Raw genomic sequence first — 15,447 nt, forward strand, 5'->3', positions numbered from 1 at the left:
TTTGGCTGGTGTGCAGGACGTGAAGTAAACTTACTCTATAGGCGTGTCCATAGGTTGGAAATGTTCCCCAGCCTCATGTCGTCATTGAAAACAACACAGCGATTGGATGTACGCGTCTCACGTGGGTGGGGAGGATGTTTTTGTTGAAGGGTGTTTGCAGAGAGACTCGTCGACAACAAAGATACGTATATGCTACACGCATCAAACGTAAATTGGTCTCGAAAAACAATGATACAAGTCACGACACCGAACAACAATCGAGTAAACCAACGAGCAAAACTGGACACGACCCTGAAACCCTGAGCCTCATGCCCACCACCTGGCAGTAAATTATAAGAAAAACAATCTTGTTGTTTTATCCGTGCCAACGTCCACAATGGCGACCGTGCTCTGTCCGTCGCTGGTTGCACTCGATCCTGTACCTTGTAACGACCCATCATGCAGCGCATCGCACACACACACCCCAGCCTTTTGCGACCCATGTAAAGCGGTACACGCCCAAGTCCACTCGTCGATCCATCTGGCCAGCGTCGGCCACAGACTACGCGTCGAGGGCCCCGTAGCGCCTGTCCGGTGCATAGTATGCTGTCCACTCGGCCAAGAGCCCACTGCGCAGTTTTTGTTCGTCGGTCCCGAGCATTATGCGGTCCATGCACGCACCTCTGCCCACCGAGCACGTCTAAGCAAGCTCAAGCCTGAGCCGAGCGTTGGCATGGGACGACCCAGCTTTGACCGACCGTATGCGTCTCGGGCCTCTACGTCCATGGTTCCCCCACGGAGCATGACGTCCCCTGGTCCCGGCTCGCGTCCCTCGAGTAGCATGTCCTTTGACGGCGGCGCAGCGAATGCTCCCCCAGGTCCCTCTCCCCACCGTTTGGCAGATACCGAATACGTTCTATGCGCGTTATGTCATACTGTCTTGCCCGTTCCTCCGGTGGATTTAGCCTTCCTGCGCGAGCATGGGAAACCTACGAACCGAGTCGTCAGCCATAGCTCAGATGCCACCGTCAAGGATAGCAGACCTCGACGACGAATCAAAGATGATGAAGATGAGACGAGCACAGTTCTGACCACGACTGATCCCCAGGCCGAGATTGAGACCCGCAAATCCCTCGTCCTCGCGCATCACAACGCCCACGATACCGAACATGCTCGGCGCTTACGATTCCCTAGGTTCAAAGAGGCATGGGAGAGGAGAATGAAGAAGCAGGGCACTCTTGACGGTACTCCAGATCCCGAGCCCGAAGACGAGGAAGAACAGGTCGAGCCCGAACAGCCTCCCTCTCGTGCCATTTTATCGCCTGGTCAGATCGCTGCCTCGCCTTCGCAGCTCAGCCTCAGCTCCCTTAGCGCGTCACCCAGTGTGGCGGTCATGGGCCTGGATGGAGAAGACGTCTATGCGACATACGGTCGGGCCCTCAAGGCTTTCGAGGCGCGTTCGGCTGTGGGTATCACGGCTCCCCCTCCCCCTCCTCCCCCGCCCAAAAAACGCGACGACGACGACGAGTCTATTGTCGATTGGGAGTCCCGCCTCAGATCTTCCGAGTCTCCGCCCCAGGCCTCTTTCCAGCTTCCTCCACGCGCTCCATCCTCCCAGGCCCATAGTGTTTCGTCCGCCTCGACAACGTTTTCCTATGACTCTATGGGCCGCCGGTACGTGAGAGGTGAAAACGGACGAGCTTATCGCGTAGATGCCGATGGCCGAATGATCATGAACGGTGCGTCGGTGCCCGTCCAGATCCCCTCGAACCTTTTGCCTAGTCTGAGCCCCATGACCCATTCCACAGATTTAGATTCTGAACCTGACAAGCTCAGTCTGGACGAGAGAGGCTTTAGGGAACCTGGTCCCCCACCTGCATTGCCCGGAAAGACGACCTCGAGGTTTTCAGAGCCCGGTCCCCCACCGCCTCTACCCAGAGCTGGGTCTCGTACTTCTTCTCCTGCGCCCGGAGTCGTCAAGCCTCGAACGTCTTCGCCTCTTCCCCCATCAGCTCCTGCCGCCAAGTTCTCGCCCGCGGCTAAACCCATGCCATTCAACCACCCACCACCACCTCGCCCTCCCTCTGCACCCATCCCACGCCGGTCGGTCTCGGTTTCGTCAACCGGGCAGTCTCAGCCATATATGCCTTCTCCCTCTCCTCCCCCGAGACTCGCATTCGACACGTACGGGAGAGTGCTCAAGCTGGGCATGCTCGGCTGGGAGAGGGATTCGAGCGGAGTGTTACAATTGGGTCCGCAATCGAATGAGGGTAGTGCGCTCACTTCGTCTGCCCCGCCTTCGACTTCGTCTGTCGTGGCTCCCTCTGCGCCTGCCTCCGAGACGAGCTCTCAGCCTTCCGTTCAAGAGGAAGAGGAAGAGGAACAACCGCCTTCACCTCCCCGCTCGCCCACCCCTGAACCAGAGCCAGAACGTTCTCGCGCGCCATCGCCTATTGGTACAGAGGTTGGCGTCCCGAGGGGTGTAGCGACCGTCTTGGCCCCTCAGAGGTACACACTTATTCCGGGCCGGAGTGAAACGAGTTCAACGCCTGCTACGAGCCCACCCCCCTCTGTCGGCTCACACACTCGATCTTCCTCGTCAATGAGCATGCGCTCATCTTCTCAGATGGGCTTTACCGGGGCGGGCAGCAGCTTTGGCGCAGCAGCAAGCTCCCAACTCGGGTTTTCGGGCAGCGCAAATTCTCAGCTCGGCTTTGGCGGCGCCACACTCAACTTTGGAACCGGACTCGAAAAGGGGCTCGTCAGCGGCCTGGGGCTCGAGACCGTCCCGTCCCACCTGGCGAGCACACTCGGAGGATCCATTTCCCGGCCGGCACACGGGCGAAGCGCGTCCGCGTCGGTGAGAAGCTCGAGCGCCCAGCCGTCGTTCCGGACTCCCGAGCCCCCCGTCCGGAGCTTTTCGGTCTCGCAGCCGGTCCGGACGACGATTCTCCCTGCGCGGGTCGAGCGCGAGGTACCCTCGAGCACTGCGGCTACTGGAAACGGGCAAGCCCAGTCGAGTGGGGCTGTTACGGCGGGGTATACGCCACCGTCGTTGTATCAGTCTACGGGACCGACGACGCGCTCGATTCGTCCGGTCGTTGCTCGCAAGTCGACGGGCGAGTGGGCGCGGTTGGAGGGCAAGGAGGGTGAAGGAGTCGCGGTCGGGGCTGGTGTTTCTGGTCCTGCTGCTGGAGGATGGAAGAACCGAGTGAGTCTTCTGTTTTTCGTCATAGTTAAGGGGGATGGGAGCTGATAAGCTTGGGGGGACTCTAGACGCAGACGCCCGAGGTTCTTCCTGAAGAAGACTCAGAGAGCGGCAGCGAGAGCGAGGGCGGAGACAAGAGTCATAGCGAGGCCAGCCAGTTGATTCGAGAGTTTAGCGGCAAGGCTCCCAAGCCGGCGGAGGCTCCGAAAGTAGTCGAGGTTCCCAAGGCGGTTGCCGAAGCTCCCAAGCCAGCTGTCGACGCGCCCAAGCCTACAGTCGGAGCACACAAAGTGACGGTCGGAGCGTCCAGAGCACCAGTCGGAAACAGTAATGGCAATGGCAACGGCCACGCACGAGTCATCTCACGCACGAGCACCCTGCCCTCACGAACGACCGCCCGAGCCATTTCGTCCAGCCCGACCCCCATGCCCGCTCCAGCGCGGAACCCGTCCAGCTCGTCCATCCTCGGCAACGAGTCGATCTACGCCACGACCAGCCGCCGGACGTTTGGCCCATCCGGCGCGGAACCCACGCGCGCATTTAGCCCCTCGGCGGCCTGGAGCTCGCTCGCGCCCGCGAGTCCGCGTTCGCAGAGCACACAATCTGAAGTAGATGAGTTTGGGAGTTTTGGTACGTTGCGTTATTAGATGTCATGTAATAGTGTTGGTTGAATGGATTTTTTTTGTTGTTTGTTTGTTGTCATTTTTTTGTCTACCTATTTATATTTCTCTTTTGGCGCGCGATTGCGGCGTTGCTTCGTCCTCGTGCGATTCCGATTTCGATGTCGATTCCGATCGTGGGGTTGGGTTGAATTTACTTGATATGGTATCGATGTGGCGATCGCGTGGCGAATGTGGCGGACGAACGAACGAATCGGCAACTGCGTGTGACGCACGATACGATAGACGGGCCCGGATTAGATCAAAACGTTGAAGTTCAGCCATTTGACGAGAAACAATTCTTGGCGGATTTGGGGTTCGGGATTACCATTCCTCCTCCCAAGGTTAGGGGCCCTCCCTCCCCCAGCGAAGAGGGGTCGCCTGTATATGAGAGAGGCGGTTCTCAAGGCAAGGGAAAAAGCCCAGCTTCGGCCAAAACTTGGAGTCCGGCGTCAGCAAAGGGCAAGAGCCCCGGGCGTGTCCAAGATGTCAAAGGCAAAGGACGAGCCGTAGTGCCCTCGGACGACGAAGAAGAGGGCGACGAAACGCAAGGAGAAGAATCGTTGCCTCCTTCGCCTGTTAAGAGAAGAGCTTCGGCTCCTTTTGTTGGGACCACCACGACTAGACGTCAGATTTCGCTTGGTCCTCGTCAGAGTCTTCCTACTTCCATTCCCGCTCCTGTTTCTGCTCCTGCGCCTGCTCGCGCGGAGACCCCACCCCCAGTCACTCCTGTTCGTGCTATTCCTCAAAGTTCGCCCCCAGAACAACCCACTCGACGCGTTACGATCCGAGCTCCCGAGCCGGTTCTCAAGTCGACTGGCCCTATTGCTCAGCCTCTCCCTGCCCCGTCGAATCCCTCTACACCTGCTCCAAAGCCATCCACTCCTGTCGACAAGCCATCCACTCCTGTCGACAAGCCATCTAAATTCGGGTTCAACTCTTCGACTCCCATCTCACGACCTTCCCCTCTCACACGAGGCTCAACCATCCGAGCGCGCGCCCCCTCTCCTCTCCAGCGTGAAGTTCAAACCGCACCTCCTCCCCCACCTCCACCCGCTATGACCCCAGTCCCCGCGCATATAGCCTCGAATCTCAGGTATCCCATCCCACAGACCCCAGAGTCGCCTGCTCAACCCCAAGCGAGCGCTTCTTCCAAACCGGTCCTCAAGACCCGCCGACGCGCTCGTCCGATGGGATCGTCCGTCGCTGGATCGGTTGTCTCTGGCTACGGGCGCTACGCTGGATCGGTCGTGTCTGGATACGAACGCGAGGGGTCGGTTATTTCTGGATACGATGGTGGATCGGTCGTTTCTGGGTACGATGATGATAGGTCTGTAGTTTCGGAGCGGGTGGACGACAGGTCAGTTGTTTCCGAGCGGATGGATGACAAGTCTGTCGTGTCCGAGAGGGAAGATGCCGAATCTGAAGTTGGTGAGTTGGGGGTTGTTCGTACTTTAGTATTGAGCGGGGTCTGACTTGTATTCTAGGTGCGCCTCATCCACTTGTGACTCTTCCTCCATCTCTGCAATTGCGGGCATTGGAATTGATGAGTCCTTCGAGCGATGCTCCCTCCTCGATCGTTACGCCGCTCTCTCCTCATATGATTCAAGTCCTCCAATCCCAGGGAATCAACGTCGACGAGCCCATCTCCGAGGAGTCTGACAGAAGCATGGAGGCAATCGCCCAACACATCGTTGGCATGAACCTCCACGAGACGCTTGGGTCCCCCGAACCTATTGGGATTGAAATCTTTGGACGTGTCGACTCTGGCTCCGAGCTTACATCCCCAGTTGCTCCTCCTGGTGCCCCCTCGGATGCAGGATCGTTGTTCTCCCGTGTCGCGTCGCCCAAACCGGTCCCCGCTGTTGCGCGTTTGACTTTGGCTCCACGTTTGAGTATGATTCGTTCGGAGACCCCTGGATCTACACGTACCAAGACACCGCCTGTTACTCCTCCCAAAGCAACTCACGTTTCTCCCCCTAAAGCGAGCGATATTACTCCCCCCAAGAACAGCCACATCGTTACTCCTCCCAAAGGGCCCCTATTCGCTCGAGGACTCGACAGCACTCCCAAGTCTCAGCGATCCGCTCGTCCAGAATCGTTCGCCGCCCCTGCTCATCCCGAGTCGCCGCCAGATGATACGTCCAGGGACAAGCCGCGCGGACCGAGCAGCATCTTTTCCCGCGGACCAGAGTCGAGCTATTCGTCCCACGAAGAGAAACCCAAGGTCGAGTGGAAGTTGGAACTCCCGCAATCCTCTGATCCGTTCACTTTTCAGAGTTTCTTGGTAAAGTCTATGGTTTTGATCTTTGTAGGTACTGTGATTGACGATTGTTGCAGGGCGGAATGGAATCTCAAGGACACAGTCATTTCGGACTTGACTCTGCCGCCATGCGTGTAGCCGAGAATCCGAACGTAGAGCCGGATAGTGAACCACCCACACCAACATCGAGCGCGCCTCGGGTTAGTGAAAGGCCTTTGAGGGGACCACTTCCTCAACAACAACAAGACGCTAATGAGGAAGAGGAATATGATGAGGTAGATCCAGAAGAGGCCGAGGGAGAGGAAGATGACGGTGTTGAGGAAGATGCTGATGAAGATGGACGTTTGACGTCTTCGGACGAGGGTGCGAGGACTGAAACTGCTGACGATGATGGGCTCGATCACCTGACCGAGAGCATTGGCGAGCCGTTTGGGCTCCAAGCTCAAGCTGATACTCCACCAAACATGGAACAATCTTTCGAGTCTAATCGTGCGCAAAACGGAGGCATGCTCGGCTCTGGTCCGTTGTATAGTTCCCCACGAGTAGTTTCGCCACCCCCGCTTCCAGAAGGCTTCGACACCCAATTTATCGATCATCGTACCCCAGAGGCCCAAGCCCCCATGACACCAAACGAAATGGAAGTGTTCCAGACTTATGGAGGAGAAATGGCGATGCCTGAAGAGGTACTTGCCCTCCAGCCCATCATGTGTGATGCATGCCGCGCACCCATGGCTGCCTCCAAGTGGTACGAGCATATCTCCAGATCTGCGCACCGACGCAATGCCGCGCACTATGCTCAGTGGAAATTCGATCACCTTACTGCCCGCTATCCCGATGTCGACTCACGTGAACTCTGGGCGCAAGCCACCCGACTCGACCCCCGTGGGGCTCTCCCTACCGAGTACGCCTTTTGCGAGGTCTGCCAAGTCTTCCTTATTCGTGGTGATACAGACCATTTCGATGGGAAGAAACATTTGAAGTGCTTAAAGGCGATTGCGTTGCGCGATGCGGATGAGTTGGAGAGTGTGCGTGGCAGTGTTAGTGAGGAAGAGGATGCGCCGCCGCACCGGCCTCCGATGCTCGCGTCGCAAAGGGGTGTTGACTGGACTCAACCTCGCGCGCGGTCAACAGTGGGTGCGCGGAGCGCGCTTGGGCATCGAGCATTCCCGTCGGGGCGATGAACGGCACGAGACGATTTGATTAGATTTATGGATTACGACTTTCGTTACACATAGCATATATTAATATTCATTGCATTAGACTCTAGCATGCTTCTGTATCCCCACAACTATAATGGATAATATTCGAATATTTTAACTTAATAGTGAGGATATATGCATTTCCTCATGGAGGCATAATAAAATTTCCTTATGTGGTAATACCCACGTGCTTAGGCTTTGTCTCCATCAATTTGGCATGATACGGCAAAGATCCTCTGGTTAACCTCCATCTCACTGCACATCACCGCTTTTGTGTTTATTTTATTACTGCCAATAGTGCTGAAAAGACGCAAACAGAGGCATGTGGCACGGCATGTCCTCCGGTGACTCCGAGAGCTATGTAGCCTCCGAAACAGGCAGGTCGTCGGCCATTCTTAATACTCCACCTCAAACGCCACACAAAACGCGAAAAATGGTGATGGAGGTTGTAATACCTATTCCAAAACGGGCCAGAGAGCGCTCCCCATCAGGTAAACGTTGTCTAATATCGGCTTTGTTGAAGCGGCCTCAATTTGCTTCTAGTCGGCGAAGGACAGGCTACAACGGCCAGGCGAGTACGTGCTTGTCCGAGAGGCTCCAGCCCTGCCCGCTCAGACTCCTCGGTCTCTCTTGGGACGTATTGGCATGTAACTCCGGTAAAGAAGCGACCTCGAAACCCCGGAAAGCCACGAACAAAACCAAAGCGGGAACAAACTAAATCTGGAAAACGACGTATTCAAGTGCGTGGACCGCGAGGTGCTACAATTGAATCCACTCTGGACAGACCTGTGACTGCTACTCGACCTCGTCCTGCATTATCAACACTACCACCGTTACCACCATCAGCACCGACCGAATTCGCTACTGCCGACTCGGACTCGCATCCTAGAATCCCTTCAGCATCCCCTTTCAAGTCTCGATCTCAATTGACTCCAAAGGCTTCTGGCATACGGATAAATCTTGAAAGTGCGCGCCTTGAGACTATTCAAGCTCAAGAGAGTGCACGGGGATGCGACACATATGAGCATACCTATTGGTCCACTCCAGCTTCTGGCACTGCTAGAACTCGGTTGACTCATGCGTTGAATACCCCCGCTATGTCCACTTATTCCGAGTCAAGCACACCACTGTATGCGTTCAGTACTGCAGGCTCGTCTACGGGACCAGGAACTCGAGAACGTGATATAGTGCTAGAAAGACATAATTGGACACCGCCGCCCCCCGTATCCGCCCCTCAAAGGGTACCTACGGCAATCAATATTCCCACCCCGGTAACGGAAGATCGACCCCGCCTTTCTTTTAATGAGGTAGTGGAAACAGAGTTTGATACTGTCAGTCCTGGTGAAGCAAACAAACTCTTCCGCTTGGGTCTCCAAACGGCTCTCGGGAAATTCGTAGAGCAATATGGGTTCCCGATGGACAAGGTTTCCAAGTTGTATCGCTCAAAGGGATGTTTGGAAGAAACTGAAAGAGTGTTGAAGAAGTTGAGAGCCACGGAAGATGAATTGAGAGAAATGGAAACTGCAGCGTTTGGAAACCACTGGTATTTAGATTGATATTCAATTTTGTTTATTGTAAGGAACTTATTAGTGGATATAAACTACGCAATTAGGTTCGATATGGTTGGCTTAGAACGGAAATTATAGCTACTCAGATTCGAGCTTGCCTGACGCTATATTAGATCTGTGACCATTTTTCAGGAGTAGCCTTCACATGCAAGGTTGTTTTTGTTCTAAATTGCATCAACGATCGACGGGCGAAGCCCCAACGGTGGAGATGAGGTTGTCACGTGAACAACATACGCGCTGTTTACTACTTCAATCTTTTTGGGTATAATATGGCGTCTGGGCCCATGCCGACACACAGTGGCTTCACAAGGCGTGGTCCTCGGTATGTGCTCTTGTGCAATGTTTTGTTTGCCTAGACTAACATCGAGAGTTTCTAGACTCTCTGCCGATCCACAACACATTGCTAAACGAAAGAGGCTCATTGCAGAGGAATTTGCTCGAGATGGTAAACATGCTGCCATCAGAAAGACAATCTCGTGGGGAGACATCAGGAAACATGACACAGATTCACCTAATAAACGATCTCGTACATCCCTTTCCCAATCTATCACACCTGGACTATCCGACATGTCCACGCCCACACCGATGAATCGGCCCCGTTCTTCTTTAAAGTCCTCACTCAGTCAGAGAACTCCTCAGCATCAATCCAACACTTCAACAAAGAGGGAGTCCGCCGGAAAACCTTCGCCCATTTTGAAACAACCTCCGCCTCAAATTACGCTTCGTACGTATATCAACATGCCAACATGCCAGTTAAGTGTTCCCAAGTCAACTAATTTGTGGTTGCATAGAATCTGCCAGTCGTGGAACTAGCCCTCAAAGGTCCCAAGCCCAACCAGAGATAATTAACCTCGTCAGCGACGAAACATCCCAGAGCAACGAGCGCTCCCAGTCTCATAGCAACGAGGCTCGAGTGGAACAAGCTTCGGATCTCCCCTCGAGTGTCGAGCAAACTACCAAGTTAGGAAAAAGTGTTGGCTCGCTAGCACCTACGCCGCCAATATCGGAAGCCGGTGTTCAATATCAAGAACAAGATGTTCTCGAGCACAATAGGTCTTTGTCACCGAGATATATACATTCGCATGCTAGCCCAAGGGCGAACGTAACTCCAAATCTTTCTGCTAGTCAACCCATCCCACAGGCAACTAGCAATCACTTGCCCGCACACCTGGATTCTCAGCTTCGACGAAAGCGCAAAACGTCCAATATGGGGATTCAGACTATTCCAGACAAAGATGTTGATTGGCTTGGAGACATTAATGCGGACAACTCGATTTCAGCAGTCGAAATTTCCAGAATCTGGGCGGAGCAACGATCAGGTCCAAAGGCTTCAGAGGAATCTAATCGGTTCCGAGAACCTACATCCGAGCCTGATGAGCCCCTTACCGGAAACTTCTTGGACGAAGTCGAGGGCCAATTAGCTGACGAGGATGAGGCAGCTGGAGACTTGAGCTATGCTAAACCTTCTAAGGCTATTGAGGACCCCAACGAATTAAATAGACAAGACCCGGCTCAGGCGCTTAACCAGGACATTCCAAACCGTATGCCCACTTCCCGGTCGCCATCTCCTATCGGTTCGTTGTCATCTGGACAGTTGATCAGGCCATCGGATGTCACTCCTGAATCATCACTACACCATCCCTCCCTGTCTCCAGCCTGTGAGACTATTGGCAGTCATCCTCAATCCTTTACTCGACCGTATCCGTTTGATCTCAAGGGGCGCAAGTTGGCCGGTGCTACCGATCGGACCGACGCTCCTCAAGTGGACTCTCAACCTCGTCCTGTTTCATTGTCACAGCCGAATCCATTTGTCTCTGAAACTCGCGCCCGGTCCAGGCTTTATACCCCTCAACCTGCGCCACCCTCAAGGCAAAAAGATTTGAGTGAACTACGGGCCGCTCCAACTCTGGGGAGGAGTATGTTGGAAGCAACCAAACCACTGTCCGTTTCTACCAATAATGGGACTTACAAAACCGCTTTCAAAGACTCCGATTTCAAGGCAAATACATTGAAGGCTGCGCCTACTCTTGGGAGATCGACAGATTGGGGTCATGCTAGTCCTTCTCGGCGAGTTGCATCCCGTTCGAACGAAAAAGATGGTGCAAGTGGGGGTCAGCAACCTACGGATTACGACGTGGAGTATAGCTCCATTCCCGAGGCACCCTCCAGCTTCCCTTTAGGACCTCCTTCCTCCCCCTCGAACGGCTGGGAGGCGGAGTCAATAATGCGAGTACTCCTCATCGGCTTGTTACTCAGATGTCAACCATGGCACAAAGCCTCATCCCAGAAAATGTATCGGTCAAGGGGGCTTCCTTGTCAGATGAATTCCCGCCCATTACACTTGCCGACCTTGAAAGACGGCGTCGATCCTCCATCGCCTCCTTGGCTGAATCCAAGAAGATACGGCGCGAATACGACACTATCGAGTCCAACGCAGTTCCTCAGCTTCGGGCACATAGAGATACATACGATGAATCTGGTCGACGGACATGGGTGCCAAAGAGGCCAGGTATGAGGCGTGCATTGGATGTCCCACCGTCAAGTACGAAGAAGCCCATCAGGACCAAGTATCAGCCCCCGGTCGAAGAGTCGGAAGAAGCCGAGGAAAGGCTCAGTTACGACCCTCCTGAATCCGCGCGGGAGTCTCGCACAGAAACATTCGACCCTGTTCCTTATGGTGAAACAATGCAAGAGCACCAAGTGGAAACGGGAGGGCTACCAGGGAAGACGTACTTTCACGAAACTAAGAATAGGGATCCTCGCCCGCCGACTGAGATCTCGGAAACTCCACAAAGCACTCGTGTTCGTGATCCGTACGACCTCGCTACTTCAGAGCTCCAAGAATTCCAGTCACAGAGGTTCGAAAGCGAACAGCCTCGTATGAAGCCTATCGACTTTGCCTACATTCTACCACACGATCGATCGGCCTTGAGTACTGGACGGAAAGACCATTCAGCCCATGCTACACGAAATCAACTTGTCCCATCGCCCGAGGTTGGGCGTGGATCTCAGCCCGTGTCCCCACAGCGCATCAAACTTGACGGGGGCTCAACGAGGAAGGCATCCTCGAGGCGAAAGCGTCCGAGCTCAGGGCTCCAGATAGCTCCCGCTCCTGAGCCTATTTGGAGCCCTCCTCGTACGAGATTATCCATGGGAGGTCGATCTGGGATCTCAGTTATTGAAGTGAGCAAAAGCGACCAAGAGATCCTTGTTCAGGCTGGCCTTCGACCGATCCTTAAGCGCCTAAGTCAAGCCCATGGGTTCACAGTTGAAGTCGTCGCGGAAGTTTATCAAGAGGCTGGATCGCTCAAAGATACCGAAGATACGCTTGAAAGGATGAAACATTCTGCAGATAAGACAAGGTTAAACATTTCTCGACGTAGGTCAACGATAGGGATCCCGAGCGGAGAACAGCGGGAGATAGTGGAGCTGGATAGCTCAGAGTTATCTGCAACTAATAATGATTATCTGAATTGGGACACGAGCCGGATGAGTAGTCGGATTTTATTTGGGGAGGGACTTTGAACTTAGTTGATTTTTGTACTTTTTTGTCCTATAGTTTGTCGCCGACTGTTAAACGTTATTTGGTCTGAGTAGTGATTACCTATGGCTGTTTGTAAGATGCCTTGTCCTCTTGTTGTAGATATGTACAGTACAGCCAGTATGTCCCCCACATCATAATTTTATCCTTGGCCTTCAGGCAAACCTGACAACAAGTGAATTCGAGTTCACTCGTGCCTTTGTCGACTTCCAAGACACATCCGGCAAAGATGTTCCTTTTGACCGAAAATTCCTGTAAACTCAGATATGGGATATTAGGGCTGAGCCAAACCGCATACATCCATCTCAGACCCTGGCATTATACAGTTTCCACTTTAGTTGAGATCTTGTAACCTGGTCTCTGAGGGATCAGATAGTCCTTGCTGATAGATTCATAGACTACCTGTGTAATATTGTAGCCAGATAGCTCAGTTTTCGTTTTATGACCTTCCTTTTCCAGGGTCAAATGTTATGGGTTCGACTCATTTACTATATATATTCACGATTAGCCGGCAATCCCAATCATGATCATGAGGCATCATCCCGCAAGAGACCTCATTGTTTTTCGAGTTACTGGAAATGTTTCACTGTTCTATTGTAATTAAAATGTGATACTAAACGGTAATTAATCTAACTTTAAGGGTCATATCTATCATGGTTACGACAGCCCAGGCCCCACTACGATCGGCTTCACTTTCTGCAGCTTGTTGATCGTGTCATCACTCAGTTGCAGGTGAGCCTAGAATTGTGCGGCGATGAAACGCCATTGTTAAGGCGTCATACTAGAGCAACGTACCTTAACCATCTCCGGCGGTGTGAGAGCCAGCCATTGATTGAGCGAAATGTCCTCATACTTGTCGGAGTTGAAGATCTCAAGGAACTTGAGCGTCGTATTCCCAATGTTCTCGACGTAATGCCCGAATGATGGAGGGACATATCCTATGTATTAAGCAGCTCAGAGCCCGTAAGAATGATCAACTTGGAATGGCATACCGATATCTCCTGCCTGATAGTTAAAGGTCCGTGCGTTGCTTGTGCAGCAAAAACTGTTATACGTGCTTCGCCCTCACTATATAGGATATTCAGCACAGTAACAGAGAGAGCTTCAGCATCGAGAACTTACATGAAATAAGACCATTCGGGCTGGGTTGGATGCCACTAACAATGTTCTACGTTAGACACGGCACTCGAGAACGCCCACGAAACTCACGTGAAGCTCGCGCATTCCCCCGACCTCTACAGTTACCTATATCACAAAGCATGATTAGAGATACGTCAATCGGGTATTCCTTTATGTGGTTACCTCCGCCATTGCAATAGTCTTGCTGACTTCGAACGTACGCGAGTCGACAACTTTGACAGTTCCACCCGGAACCTGATAGAATCGATCAGGTCCCGATTTTCATCAGCATTATGCGTTGAATTTACCTTGATGGAGTTAGCCTTGCTTGCAGCAAACGTGTAAGGCAGTGTAGATACGCCTTGCGGACTCTTTACTCCTTGCTCCTCGGCGCTGCCTGTTGGAACAGCGCTTGGTAGCATCCAAAGCTGACGGTCTGGAATGTGATCGAAGGCAGATGCGTTGACCTGGAAGTTCTTGCTCAAGACTTCCTTAGGAACATGGGCCATCCAATCTGTAACCGAGAAGGTAGAGTCTTCGCTGAACTCTCCGTCATCGAACACCTATCAAGTCAGAGTCAACGGCGTGTATGGACCAGATATAGATCTACATACAAGGAGGAACTCGCAACCATCAGCAGTGTCATTCAGCCCTTGGAGTACATGAGGAATGCCTGGCGGGAAGTACCAGAGGTCTCCAGGATACTGAATAGATTTCAGATCAGTGAAGAGTACAAAGATATAGCTTCGAATGACGTACGACGTCAGCAATATAGTTTTGTCCCTCAGCATTGACCACAACAATACGGCAACTTCCCTATTATGTTCAAATTCACTGACATGACCGAAAGTCAACAAGGTATGTCTACTTACTGCTAGAACGTAGGCCCACTTGATGGAGAAAATCAATATCATCACCATCGCTGACGACAGCATGGTCTACATACCTCTGCAGTGATATGCCAATGTAACTCACTTTCCAATGGTCAGACTATTTGTTTTGGGCATTCTACAACTGCTGCATACCGTATTCCTCCAGCTTTCAGGCGCATGTTTACGCCAGCCATCGTTGTTGCGATCGGCATCGAGTGGACTGAATAGTATCGTTAGAATACGTATCAATATCACACCGCCTAATCATGACTTACCATTCTGCTGGCGCGCCCAACCACCGTCTTGAACACGGTTGTGAGACAAGCTGAATGGCCACTTAACATTTGAACTGAGTGTATAATGTGTTTATTAATCAGCGATGCAATCAAACTCAAAACTTACACCGAGCCGCTGTCTGTTGTGGGTGGTGCAAGCAGGTCGGGATTCTGACGGTCAATTTCGACGTTCTGAGGGCCAAGAATGTTGGCGCCTTTTGACCCACGTATAGGCTCTGGGACCTCGTCTCGAAATTTGCTAAGGAACGATTCGTTCAGCTCGTTAGACGCGTATGGGACCGTTGGACTCGGATATGACGGGTCCGTTGTCGGCGATGGGTGGGCGGGCGCTGACGGAAGCCTCGTACTGGACGTGTTCGATTCTACCGCTGGAGCTGGAGCTCCAAGAACGGATGTGGATAGAACTAATGCTAAAGCAAGGTAAATGCGCATGCTGAGATGTATGACAGCTAAGAATAATGTGCAGAAAGAATTTTGAGGTCGAAAGGCGGCACGAGAGTAGTTTATATAGGTGAAAGTTGGGAATTTGCCTCGACTCGATGAGTATGATTTATCTTGAAGTAAATAGATCTCTCCTTGCTTCATGGCGAAGCGTGACGTGGGCCAATGCTAGTCGAATCAGGCAGTAAAAACTGCGTTGTGCCAAGCCAAGCACGAAATCCGCAAATGTATAGAACCAAGCCGGGGGGGAACACTGCATTCTATTCATTTTTTGCATAGCTCGCGGCATTCAGATTTCCTTT

General features: G+C 52.8%; 4 protein-coding genes across 4 annotated transcripts; 3 read left to right on the forward strand and 1 right to left on the reverse strand.

Annotated features, from left to right (window-relative positions):
• Nucleotides 1-376: 376 nt before the first annotated feature.
• Nucleotides 377-7,290, forward strand: RhiXN_06994 (proteophosphoglycan ppg4; the record flags this gene model as incomplete). Its single annotated transcript, XM_043326810.1, has 5 exons — nt 377-3,190; nt 3,256-3,817; nt 4,093-5,277; nt 5,334-6,133; nt 6,187-7,290. 5 exons carry the CDS (start codon nt 377-379, stop codon nt 7,288-7,290), a joined length of 6,465 nt encoding a protein of 2,154 aa, XP_043185282.1.
• A 352-nt stretch (nt 7,291-7,642) lies between these two features.
• On the forward strand, nt 7,643-8,864 carry RhiXN_06995 (uncharacterized protein; the record flags this gene model as incomplete). Its single annotated transcript, XM_043326811.1, has 2 exons — nt 7,643-7,799; nt 7,852-8,864. The coding sequence occupies 2 exons, from the start codon at nt 7,643-7,645 to the stop codon at nt 8,862-8,864; spliced, it is 1,170 nt and encodes a 389-aa protein (XP_043185283.1).
• A 296-nt stretch (nt 8,865-9,160) lies between these two features.
• On the forward strand, nt 9,161-12,401 carry RhiXN_06996 (uncharacterized protein; the record flags this gene model as incomplete). The annotated part of the gene is made up of 4 exons (XM_043326812.1): nt 9,161-9,198; nt 9,254-9,600; nt 9,668-11,093; nt 11,153-12,401. 4 exons carry the CDS (start codon nt 9,161-9,163, stop codon nt 12,399-12,401), a joined length of 3,060 nt encoding a protein of 1,019 aa, XP_043185284.1.
• Nucleotides 12,402-13,074: 673 nt separating this feature from the next.
• Nucleotides 13,075-15,136, reverse strand: RhiXN_06997 (oxalate decarboxylase; the record flags this gene model as incomplete). Its single annotated transcript, XM_043326813.1, has 15 exons — nt 13,075-13,155; nt 13,213-13,355; nt 13,410-13,422; nt 13,464-13,485; nt 13,540-13,574; nt 13,627-13,662; nt 13,720-13,791; nt 13,845-14,099; nt 14,151-14,240; nt 14,296-14,352; nt 14,409-14,426; nt 14,483-14,510; nt 14,562-14,628; nt 14,684-14,757; nt 14,811-15,136. 15 exons carry the CDS (start codon nt 15,134-15,136, stop codon nt 13,075-13,077), a joined length of 1,317 nt encoding a protein of 438 aa, XP_043185285.1.
• Nucleotides 15,137-15,447: the final 311 nt, after the last annotated feature.

The sequence above is a fragment of the Rhizoctonia solani genome, chromosome 13, assembly GCF_016906535.1.
Source record: "Rhizoctonia solani chromosome 13, complete sequence".
In the NCBI taxonomy this organism is placed as follows: Eukaryota; Fungi; Basidiomycota; class Agaricomycetes; order Cantharellales; family Ceratobasidiaceae; genus Rhizoctonia; species Rhizoctonia solani.